Source organism: Trachemys scripta, chromosome 12 (genome assembly GCF_013100865.1).
Source record: "Trachemys scripta elegans isolate TJP31775 chromosome 12, CAS_Tse_1.0, whole genome shotgun sequence".
Classification (NCBI taxonomy): Eukaryota; Metazoa; Chordata; order Testudines; family Emydidae; genus Trachemys; species Trachemys scripta.
In genome coordinates this window covers 10,628,326-10,641,060 of record NC_048309.1, presented here as the reverse complement: position 1 = coordinate 10,641,060, position 12,735 = coordinate 10,628,326, and the positions used below count along the sequence as shown (strand labels likewise).

At 40.7% G+C, this 12,735-nt stretch overlaps 1 protein-coding gene across 3 annotated transcripts in view; it reads left to right on the top strand.

The window, feature by feature from the left end:
• GNAS (GNAS complex locus) overlaps nucleotides 1–12,735 on the top strand; it is a 236,362-nt gene that overhangs the window by 146,367 nt on the left and 77,260 nt on the right. For all 3 annotated transcript variants that reach the window (XM_034787179.1, XM_034787180.1, XM_034787181.1), the window contains exons 3-4: nucleotides 997–1,051; nucleotides 1,145–1,264. In XM_034787179.1, coding sequence (XP_034643070.1) covers nucleotides 997–1,051; nucleotides 1,145–1,264 — 175 coding nt within the window. The remainder of the gene's footprint in view (nucleotides 1–996; nucleotides 1,052–1,144; nucleotides 1,265–12,735) is intronic.

The window sequence follows — 12,735 nt, the reverse complement described above, 5'->3', positions numbered from 1 at the left end:
ATTCTATAAACAGATTTCTCCACCCATCCCAGGCCAACTATGTCTGCCTGTATTATTGTTGAAGCAGTATTTTTCCTTCAGCTCTTCTTCTGCATTCCTGATTGCTGATTATACTTCCAGTTTCATTTTACTGCATTAAGATTCATGGTTACATCAGGTGTTTTTAATATGTTGATTATACAACTTATTTGATGTAATATTAATTATTTAATATTAAGATAACTTTTGTGGTCAGATTTGCATATGACATACATTTACATAACATATCTAATGGATTTACCTTGAGAGTAATTCTGTTAGTCATGGCTTCAGGATCTGAAGAAGAGCTCTGTGAAGCTCGAAAGCTTGTCCCCTCCCCCAACAGAAGCTGGCCCAATAAAATATATTATCTCACCCATCTTGTCCCCTGTATTATGTTGGTAATTCTATGTAATAGATTAGTCCTCCTATCCGCACTATACTTTGCATGATTGTGTAGTTAAATTGTGTATCTCCTCCTGGTCTGAGCTCTCTGTTCCAGATGTTTTCTTCTCTGATTTTCTTTTCACCCTTAAATCTTCGTGTTATCCTGGTCTGCTTTGCTTTTTCTTGGTTGTTTTGACTTTTGGTAACTTGTCCCTTTTATCTCTTCATTTCCTCTTGTCTATAAACAGCCTCCAGGTATTTCTATTCTTTACACTCGAATCCAAACCTGCTTGATCTACAGAATGTCCCTAGTATCACTAAGATGAGTTCCTCTCCATCTAAGACTACAATTTTAATAAGTGAATATGGGTTTATTATGATTAAACACATGTATCTGAAATCAAAATCTGTTTTCCTAAACAGGTAAGATAGTTGGTGATCTAACTACAAATGTGTTCAGTGACTGAATGGGAGTAAGCAGGCATCTCACTTGTATGTTTTGTTCTAATGTACTTTTTCATTTGCATTTCACTTCAGAAACCTCTGTTTTTGTGGTGCATAAATTTAATTTGTATGTTTCCTTGGTTACAGGGAGAAAAAAATGAAAATTCAGGATATTAAAAACAATATTAAAGAAGCTATAGAGGTACGTCTACAAACCATTGTGTCTTGCTTCTAAAAGCTGTTTTTAACCACTATCTCAGTAACAAATGTGGGGTATTTTTCCCTTTCTTTGCAGACAATAGTGACAGCAATGGGCAATTTGGCACCACCAGTGGAGCTAGCCAATCCAGAGAACCAGTTTCGAATCGATTATATCTTAAACTTAGCTAACCAGATAGACTTTGATTTCTCAGCAGTAAGTAAATTTCCTCTTCAGTTATAATCATGCTTTTTGTGTGGATGATTATTTTTCACCTGTATCACAGTAGATGTTTACAAGAATATCATGCAATTCAATGAGCCTTCTTTACTGGGTACATAGGAACTGCCATACTGGGTGAAACCAGTGGTCCATCGAGACCAGTAAACTTCTGACAAAAGCCAGTACCTGATGCTGAGGGTGAGATGCAAGAAACCCTCCAGCAGGCAAATGTGGGATAATTTTGTCCCTCATGAAGAGCTCCTGATCCCTAATAGTTAGAGATAGTTTAAGCACTTAAATACAAGGTTTTATATCCCCTTCCCAAGTTTTTTGATAGCTAGCCATAATAGCTAGTGCTATTCTTGTTATCCATATAAATGACAAATCCTTCTTGGGTTTCTTTTTGTGTTCCTTAACTAAATAAAATATACAGTAACATAACTAAAATATGCAGGACCAGATTGTGGGTTGTCCTGCCTGGGACTCCAGGAGCCTTCTCCTCTTCCCCCTGTTTCTCTTATTTAGCTAGCCACAATCTTAAGGCAGTGGTTCTCAACCAGGGTACACAGAGGTCTTCCAGGGTGTACATCAACTCATCTAGATATTTGCCTAGTTTTACAACAGGCTCCATAAAACGCACTAGCAAAGACAATTTCATACAGACAATTACTTGTTTGTACTGCTCTAAATACTATACATGGAAATATAAGTACAGTATTTATATTTCTATTGATTTTATAATTATATTGGAAAAATTAGAAAGTCAGCAATTTTTCAGTAATAGTGTGCTATCATAATTTTGTATTTTTATGTCTGATTTTGTAAGCAAATAGTTTTTAAGTGCGGTGTAACTTGGGGGTACTCAAGACAAATCAGACTCCTGAAAGGGGTACAGTAGTTTTGAAAGGTTGAGAGCCACTGATCTAGGGGTGTAGGACTCGCAGTTCTGGTGGTGCACTGCTGCAAACCAGCCTGTCCAGATAGGGTGGGGTCAAGCTCATCACCCAGCAGTGTTGAGCTAGTGTAGGGGATGATGCATGCTATACCTTTTGGAAGAGTGGCTGAGTTCTGGCATGACTCCAGCCAACATGCCACCACAGCTAACCTATCCAGAATTACACTGAGGGTTCTCACTAGTGGACTGCCCCTCCTCACTCCCTGAACCTCATTAAACCTAGCCAATGGCTTTAAAGCCAGAGCAAGTCCAGAGTAAATGACAAAAAGGTATAATTAGTTAACTTGTTTTTTGAGGATATATCTGCTGCCTCTGACTCACTAATGCTGTCACTTGACCTTGGAAGCATCCAGCAGCCCCATAAAAATACAAGATGCTACTTCTAGTTACTTGGAAAACCACTGGAAAGGCAGTTTTGTTAATTACCTCATAGCATATGATACTTAGTTGTAGTGTTATGCCAGCAATTCCAAAGGCAAGATTCAAAAGATTTCATGGGTTCCAGAGGACTGACGGGTTTATTACTATACTGTAGCAAAGCTAGGGTCCATCTAGTCCAATATTTTGTCTCCAGTAGTGGCCAGCACCAGATGCTTGATAGACAGGTGCAAGAAGTCCTGAAGATGTGGGATAGCTTGCCCTGGCAAGGTTTTGACCCATCTAAACTTTAAAAATTGTTTAAACCAGCTAGCCTACAAATTCAGCGATGGAGACATTTTATAGCTATTATTGCTGTCAATAATTTTCCTGCATCAGTCATCTTACACAAGGAATGTCCTCACATAGTTTGTATCTAACGAGCACGTCACTAATGAGCAGTACTCCAATATTGAGATTGGCACTGTGATCTCACAATCCAGAGAACCTGCAAAGTTCAACAAAATCAGAAAGGTGGGGTAAGGTCTTGTTTGCGCCAAAGCCAATATAGTAAGAATACCAAAGTAGTAGTAGTAATTAGCATAAACAATCAATCTCAGTAAAGCTGTGAATCCACATGAGATTTTAATTTAAAACTATCTCTCATATTGTTAGTATGTCTTCACATGTTTTACAGTTAAATGAAAAATCTTGTGCTTCAGTTCTACAAAGAATTCCATGTTTTGAGTGCAATAAATAGAAGTATTTCTGAGGGCCAAAGCATTACCTCTCCACTCACTCTTGCGTTGGCTTGCTGCCTGCAGCTCTCACCAAGACTAGCATTTTGTGGTGCTTCAGGTTGAGACAAATAATATTGTGATAGATTCCTATGATTCTCTGTAATCAACCTCTGATTTTTAAATCAGACTCTTCTCTTTTGGCTTGTTGCAGGCCTCAGCGTTTTCTTCCAGTTAGTGGTATTTGTAACTTTTCCTGAAGCAAGCGATAGTTTTATACTCTGGGAACTGCAGATAATTTAATAAACCGACAATGCATGTGCACATGCGTGTACAGTAAATTAAGGTGTGTTCGATATACAATGAAGAAAATCAAGAGGTCCAGCCTGTTTTTTTTTTTTTTCATCCAGTCACAACCTGAAAAACTTTCATCTGGACCCTTCTTCCTCAGTCCTGCAGTTAGTAGAGATTCCTTTTACATATTTGGAATATCCAGTGTGCTTTTTCTCATAAATATAGAATTTCCTTTTGGTGGCTTTGAGACATGCTTATTTTGAGGGATACAAAGATCTAATTGGGGCATGCTCAATATAATATAGAATATTTGTTTGCTATTATCTCTAGCAATATAAATGGATCGGTCTTTTTCTAATCAATCAGGAGGCCTCAAAAGTTTGCCTTATTTTATTTACAGATTAAGAGCTGAGTAAATCAACAGTCTGGGTTGAAGGCAATTATAGTTATAGAAATACAATTTTTAGGAAATGTTTCTTTACAAATCCAGCAAGTTTAGAAACATTCACACAATGAAGTGTTTTGGGGGGTTGTTCCATGGTCCTTAGTAATAGAATATATGTGCTATATTCATCCAGGATAAAAGCTGTCTTCATGTTTTAGAGCAGGGTAGAATCCATAGAAGCAATCTTACTTGCTTTCAGATGTATTTGAACTTGTTTAACAATCTTCTTCCTGCTTCCATTAGTAAATGAACCATTTTTACAATATTTTAGTTTTGTGATGGTTTCAAATTCTCATGAAAAGTAGAGTTCTTCTAGGAACTAATATAATCCTACCTTACAAGGATATTGGCTGATTAATTCATGAATGTTTGTAGAGGTCTGTGGGATCTTTAATGGAAGGTACTGAAGAAGTGGAAGATTCGATTGATTCTTCTGGCATTGATTCACCTGACTGACTGACAGGCCATTGTTTTGTAAAGAGGAGTGGTCAGTAGTGTCTTTACTGTTATATAGACATCTCTAAATACTATGCCCTAAGAGCTTCATAGTAAGATTTGGTCTATATTCTTGTGATGGTTACAGGCCAGTAAGTGGGTTCTGTTGACACTGATCCACTGCCAAGATTTGAAGACATCTGGCACTCCACAGATATAGTTGGCTGGCAGAATCCTAGGAAAACTGATTGTGACGATTTGTCAGTCATGGATAGTCGCACAGAAAAGAAAGGGTTAATCAGTCAGAGAGAGCTGCTCCACTTTGTGATGGTTACACACTTGTGGCTAGGGTGACCAGATGTCCTGATTTTATAGGGACAGTCCCGATTTTTGGGTCTTTTTCTTATATAGGTTCCTATTACCCCCCACCCCCGTCCCGATTTTTCACATTTGCTGTCTGGTCACCCTACTTGTGGCTGAGACTACAGACTCCCCTGAGAATGTTAACATTAGTGAGTCTGGAAAACCTCTTCAGTCTTGCATTGATGGGGAAGTGTGGGGAAAAAAAGAGAGACAAGAATTCTGGTGTTCTGAGCAATTTTTTACTGAGGGCACTGGCCCACTTCTCCTGCCTCTAACTCAGTTGGACTGTTTTTCTTCTAAGCTGGCTAACTGCTGTGAAGCCCCAGTTATCTCTATCAGCTTGTGAGAGAGAAGAATAGGACTTGATAGATCAGAGCTTAGGACAACAGCTTCTTTTAAATTTCCCACCTCCCCCGCTTCTGGTTTCTCTCCTTAATGAGCTGCCTACTGCCCCCAGCTGGCACGTTTTGTACAGGACTAAACATTCCAGTGCCAGCTCCCAAAAATGGACTTCCCAACTACCACTGATGCTTTGGGCCCGAACATTCCATCCTCCAGCTTCCCAAAACACTTTTTGTTAGAATAGCTCTGATGCTGCGGGAATGGAAGGATTATCATCCACTTTGTTCCTGTTATACTACTTCTCCTTTTAGCCACGTCCCTTAATATCTGCTCTTTCTCTTGTGTTGGTGGTGAGTGAAGTAAGGCAGGGAATCTGACCAAGTCCACAGATATTTCATCTCCAGACAAGAGCCTTTGTGTGTATATTTCTCAGACAGAAGGTGACACACCAGTTTAGGGATACAAATCACCAGTTTAGGGTGATTACAAATGCTTCATGGAACTCTCATGTTTTCTTGAGCAAATACATTGTTTTGATTTTTAAGCACCGATCCTGCAAAGACATATGTACGTGCTTAACTTTATGCTCTGTGAGTAGTCCTATTGGCATATTTAAATAAGTTAAGGATGTTGTATATAAGTGTTTGAAAAACTGAGGTTTTAAACTGGATTTCCATTAGCCACCAACTTGGACAAATACTGTTAGCAGGTTCTGTCCCCAGTGATGATATGAACTGTAGTCTCAGCTGACCTGATTTGAGCGTAGGTTGTATTCCACTGGCACCTGAAAAATTTAACCTGTGTATTAATTATGTGAATTAAATAAATTAAAGACTGAGGATGTCCCAAGATGTTAACTCCCCGGGCATAGTAATTGAAATGTATGGTCTGTGAATGTCTTGGTAGAAATAATGCAAACTTTGTGTGCTATAGAGGATTTAAATGCACCAGATAGCACACACAAACACAAAATCTAAAACTCCAAAAAGCCCACAATTTTCTGTAGGTGGAGAGAGAAGCCTCAGCCTTCTGGTTTGCAAGTTATGCAGTACAGCTAAGCAGATCCTGATTATATGATAAATGTCATAATTCACTAAGATCATTTAAACCTGTTTTAAGAGGCTGCTAGATGCCAGTATCACTGTATGTGTGTGCTGCAGTAACCTTCACTTACTACTCTTTTTAAATTGTATATAGATATAAATTACTATACACTTGAAATAAAAGTGAAATCTGTAATTAGTTCAGAGAAAAAATAAGGGGATTCTAAAAGCAAATTATTCATTTAACTTTACTTTCTGCTCATGCCTACATGTTTGAATTCACTTCAGACACAGAAGAGACACAATATGGGAGTTAATACTTTATTATAACCTGAGAAAGCTACAGTATCAGTCTTTGTGGGATGAGGAAAGGGAGAATGTAAAAGATCCCCTAATATGTTTTCTTCTGTACCCTTCCCACACTTTGTCCTTTCTTGTACATCGCTTTACCCCCCAGACATATGCAGTGCCGATACCCAAATACAGCAGAACTTTACCTGCTCTGACTCTTTAACAGTGTTTGGGGCTAGCAGTAGCACATTGAAACAACACATTCTGCCCCCCCCCCCTTTTTTTTTTTTAACGTAGTAATCACACCTTTCATATATTGTGTGTTAATGCTGAGAAATTTGGGTTTTTTTTTTTTTAAGCAGTAGTGATGATATTTAATTGTATTTAAATGCAATAATAGATATACTATTAGGGTCAACCAACTTTCTTTCCCATTTGGAACTCATGTTCCAGCTGGTATCCAGACACTCTGCTCTCAGTGTGGTGTTTGAACTGGATTTTCTATGAGGATATGCAGAAACTGCAAAGTAAGCAGATGGAGAAACATAATAGAGAGAACACTTGTGGTGTTACATCTCCAAAATATAGAGGAGTTGCCCTTTGAGGGCTATAGGTATTTAGGGCCAGATAATGCAAGATGCTGAGCACCCTCCGGTTGAATTCACCTCCCGTGATCATCTTCTAAGCAGTCATTTGCAGGTGGTCTGGAAAACACATGTTTTCTAAGTGCTGAGTCAAAGATAAACAGAATTTAACACCAAAAAGTCATATGGGTGTTTGGATTGCTTTGTTTTTTTTCAGTTTGGAAAAGAGACAACTAAGGAGGGGGGATATGATAGAGGTCTATAACATCATGAATGGTGTGGAGAAAGTGAATAAGGCAATGTTATTTACCCTTTTCCATAACACAAGAACTAGGGGTCATCCAATGAAATTAATAGGCAGCAGGTTTAAAACAAAAGGAAGTACTTGTTCACACAACGCACAGTCAACCTGTGGAACTTGTGGCCAGGAGATGTTGTGAAGGCCAAAACTATAATGGGGTTCAAAAAAGAATTAGATAAGTTCATAGAGGATAGGTCCATCAATGCCTGTTTGCAAAGATGGTCAGGGATGTAACCCCAAGCTCTGGGTGTCCCTAGCCTCTGCCTACCAGAAGCTGGGAGTGGATAACAGGGGATGGATCATTCGCTGATTGTCTATTCTGATCTTTCCCACTGAAGCACCTGGCATTGACCACTATTTGAAGACAGGATACTGGGCTAGATGGACCATTGGTCTGATCCAATATGGCCGTTCTTATGTATTTAACATTATTCATTAGCTAATCATCCTAACATCCCTTTTGTAAATGAGGAAACAGATATGAGACAGTAAGTGATTTACCTAAGACTGCACACTTCATTGTCAGTGGTAGAATTGTGATAGAACTAAAGTTTCTTTAGACTATGCAGTTTGGCTAGAGCAGAAAAATGAATAAAAAAAGTAAAATTATATTCACTAATGTACTGAGCTCTAGGAAAGATATGTCTTAAACATAACATAGGATCACCCAAGATTCTGCATTGGGAATAAATTTGATATACTGCAGTGTCTTATTAAACATGACTAAGTTTAAGATTGTGTCATAGTTTTTTGTAGTAAAAGTCATGGACAGGTCACGGGCAGTAAACAAAAATTCACGAATGCCCATGACCTGCCTCTGACTTTTATTAAAAACAACTGTGACAAAATGGGACTAAGCCTAAGCCCTGCTGTGGGAGGGGAAGGTGGGGTCCAGCACCTGCTGCCCATGGTGGCTGGGGACTCCAGGCCCCCTTTCCCCCCCACTATGCCGCCTGCGGCAGCAGGGATCTCTGAGGGCCCCCCGGGAGCTGAAGCAGAAAATGTCACAGAATCTGTGACCTCTGTGACATAATCTTAGCCTTAAACATGACTTAAATTGAGAGGAGGACAGTGTATTTGGTGATGTGACTTCGTTAAAAATTCAGCACATTTGGTAATGGACAACTAGATTTCCTGAAAACAAGTGCTTGGTTATTGTATTAGCATTTACTGGCAGGCGATCTGGCTAGCTGACAGTAAGCAGTGAAAGTACTTAATTCACAGTAACATCCCCATTTTGTAATGGCTGAGCCATTACAAACATTGAATCTATCTCCCCTTGTAAGTATTCTCACACTTCTTATCAAACTGTCTGTTCTGGGCTAGCTTGATTATCACTTCAAAAGTTTTTTTTCACTTACTTAATTGGCCTCTCAGAGTTGGTAAGACAACTCCCACCTGTTCATGCTCTCTGTATGTGTGTATATGTATCTCCTCAATATATGTTCCATTCTATGCATCCGAAGAAGTGGGCTGTAGCCCACGAAAGCTTATGCTCTAACAAATTTGTTAGTCTCTAAGGTGCCACAAGTACTCCTGTTCTTTTTGCGGATACAGACTAACACGGCTGCTACTCTGAAATCTGATCCCCATTTCTGTAATCCTTGCTTCCTGTTTCAGTGTACCTTGTATTCCAGTGGCAGGAGGCTAGGAGACCCTCTTGAAGCTATGAACCTGAAGAGAGAACCTTCTCTGAGTAACTGCCACTTATCCAAAGAGCTTCAATGTGTTTTGAATAGCACTGTATCCAATGTCTTGTCTTTGGCATATTTTCAGCAGATAGTTTCTGAAATCTAAAAGTACAAATATCTAAATTTTAAAAGGGGACTGGCTGAGTTAGGGGATTGATAAAAGAACATGGAGTCTGTCAACGCTAAGTTTCCAGTCTGAACCCAGTCTGGGTCAGAAATGACCATGAGTAGTCATTACCATCTGATGGATTGTTCTGTAGCTTACGAGAAATGAAAGGCTTCAGTCCTCATCCTAAGAACCTCCATCATAACTGGAACACATTTTTGGGCAGCCCAAGCAAAGGGAAAAGATTGAATGGACATAGAGATTCAAAAGCCTTCTTATAAGGTGTTGCTTCCAGACAAAATTTGAGGGAAGCCCAGCACTTGCCATGGCCATGTTGGTATCATGTCTGGATGAACAATGGATTTCAGCCTTCAGGGACTGTAAAATTTGCACTATTTATGAACTCTAGAAACATTTTTAAAGAGAGAAATCCAAAGTGTAAAAAATAGTGGAAACCAGCAGTACCAAAATAATTCCTAATGATTAGAAAGTTTCTGACCATTTACTGATTATAAGGGTTTCCCTTAGCTACTCATGAATTTGTTGTAGTTTTTGCTTCCCAGCAAAAGCAGCTGCCTGCAGGCATCAAGTGATTCAAAACCCTGTGTCCTGTATAGTCACAGTAAGAAGCGTTTTATAAATGTTCAGATGTTCACAGCAGTTTTGAAGTATCCGAGATCAAATCAGTTGTACATGTGTTTTAAACTAAACCCAAACAAAAATCTGAAAATCAGTTGAAATATACTTCGTTCACTTGGCAAATGTACTTTAACTTATTCTTTACAGTAATGTAATGGGTGCAGTTGGTGTATACTTATATATACATATACTGGGGGAATATGCTAAAACTGTTTACCAGTTTTAACATATTCCCCAAGTGTATTCTATAAGTATATTAGATATGGAATAGATTCTTAAAACAGTGTTATCTTGCCAACTGGTTAAAAGATGAAGAGCTATTTATTTATTAATTAATCATACCCATTGTACTTCATAGTGTTCTAGTAAGCATTTGTTGTAAATTTTATAAAGCTAGCGAAGGCTTATGTAGTAATATGAGACAGGTTTTTTTTGTGAAAAATGTGGGAAGAGGTAGAAACCACTTTTCTTGATGAGCTGTGAAATTTGGAAAAATTCTAATTTGTGAACTTTTTCCTTTTTATTAAATAGCAGTTAGTTTTACATATTGGTTTCTAAATTGTTTAGAATGGATGTTGGATTACTGCACATTTGTGTGTGTGTGTAAAAAGAATAAAAAATAAAGACAACCCTGAAGACAGCGTCTTTGTCCTTCACTGGATTTTCTTTAGGTGAATAGAAAATTGAAACCAGGGTTTAAATGTTGAAACCGAATGATGATTATTTTCTGTAGTAGGAATTTATGGCTTTAAATTGACAGTGATCAGCGTGATTATTTTAGGGGAGGAAAATAAGTTGACAAAAATGCTCTATTAATCAAAGTGAACCAGGTCAAGATAGCTGAAGAGGTTAATTGTAACAGAGCTGATGATAAACAGAAATGATAAGAAGCCTTAGAATTGGCGTGATTTTTCTTCCTGTGGACACACTGTAAAAGATACTGAATAATCTAAATAGTTGTTGGTTTTCTGTCCTGAATCTTTTAGAAAATTTATGTTTCAGTCATTAGAAAAAGTAAAGAATGAGGAGAAATTTGGTTTTTGTTGGGATGTGAAGAAGTGAAGCATGGGATAAATGTTGATCACTGAGGCTACTTTGCAAATGTAGCAAATAGAAATGTTTGGTTTGTGGCTTGAGCGAAAAACCTAATAAATGGGAGATCTTGCTGAGTTTGTGCAAGGACTGCTTTTACTTCACCAATCATATTCCCTGTACTGTCTCTCTCAGCCAACTGAATTGCCCAAGATTAGATGATAGTCTCTCATTTTCCATGTAATCAGAATAATAAATGCTGTATAGGGGACAACCTGGTGCTTAAAAAATGCAAGAACATCACAACTCTGTTTTCAGGCTGTAGAGTACATTAAAATGGAAAACACAAACCAGTCCATGTTGCTATTTCAATGGTGTTCCCGGGGAGGGGTAAGTCAAAACAGAATGTGGTCTCCATCAGTATATTTCTTTGATGCATTTGGTTAACTTTTGGTGCAACACAATAGAATAGCCCCTCTACAGTTTCAGTGATTTGTGAAAATGGGCCTGGGGAAAATTCAGTGACTATTTCAGATAATCTTGATTATCTTTCTGTCCAGCTTGAGTTCAGAGTGGTGTTGGACTAGAAATATGGTGGAGGTGATGTTTTTACTTTTGATCCCCATATGATGTAGGGGGGTTTCTCCACCCCCATCACCAACTATGGTGGTAGGCACCCGGAGCAGTCAGTGGAGAGCAGAGGTGAAAGTAAGCCAGTCCCGTCCTGTATGGTGTTCCGGTAAGAAAGTGGCTACCAGTACACAGTCGACCGTACCAGCAGGGCCTCTGATGTGGGGCGGCAAAAGGGGCAGCTGCCCTGGGGGGGCGGGGATTTAAAAGGGTCTGGGGCTCCTGGCAGCAGCCAGAACCCTGGGGCTCTTGGCCACTGGTACCCCAGGGTTCCAGCGGCTATTTAAAGGACCCAGGGCTCCCAACCGCCGCTGCTGTTACCGCACCAGCGGCTGGAGCCCCAGGCCCTTTAAATCGTCACCGGAGCCCTGGGTGGCAGAGGCCAGGCAGCGCTGAAGGGCTGGCTGGGGGACTCTGGCCCTAGCCCCGCCCCTTCCGGGGGCCCAGAGCTGCCGCCCCACACCTTGCCCAGGACCCTGCGTACCAGTAAATCCATTAAGCTACTTTCACCCCTGGTGGAGGGGTAAATCATTGCAGGGGCTGGGGACACCTTGTTTGGTGGCTCCTACCCTGCGCTGAGCTCAGCTGATAGTCCTGGTTGGGCTAGGATGGGGGAGAACTACAATTCCCCTGCAGGGAGCAGCTGGATCTGGGTCAGACCCATCCCCAAAAACCTCTCCCCACTTCCTGCCCTCATCACTCCTCCACCGCGGGCGGAGGGGTCACTATATAGGGAGTTGCTCCCCCATCCGCCCAACCCCCGTGTATCTGGACATCCCTATACCCAGACTCGCCCCCCGTTGAGCCCCACCTCCTGCACCTGCCCTTCCCCGCTGACCCCTCACCCCTGCCCCCACACCACCCCCTGTTGAGCTCCCCGCACTCGAACACTCACCCTGACGAGCCCCACCCCCTATGCACCCAGACCACCCTGACAAGCCCCCTGTACCCGAACCCCCATCCACTGAGCCCCAACCAGCTGCACCCAGACCCCCAACCCACCAAGCCCCACTCTCTCAGCACTCAGACCCCCCCCCCTCGCTGAACCCCTTCCCTCCACACCCGTCTGCCAAGTCCCAACCACCTTCACCTGGACACCCCCCCAAGAGCCCCTGTGCATCCAGATCTGTCCTGCACCCAGACCCCACACTGACCCACCTGAACTCAGATTGGACCACACAGAACCCTCTTCCCCTGGATATCCCACCTCCCTCCCCCCC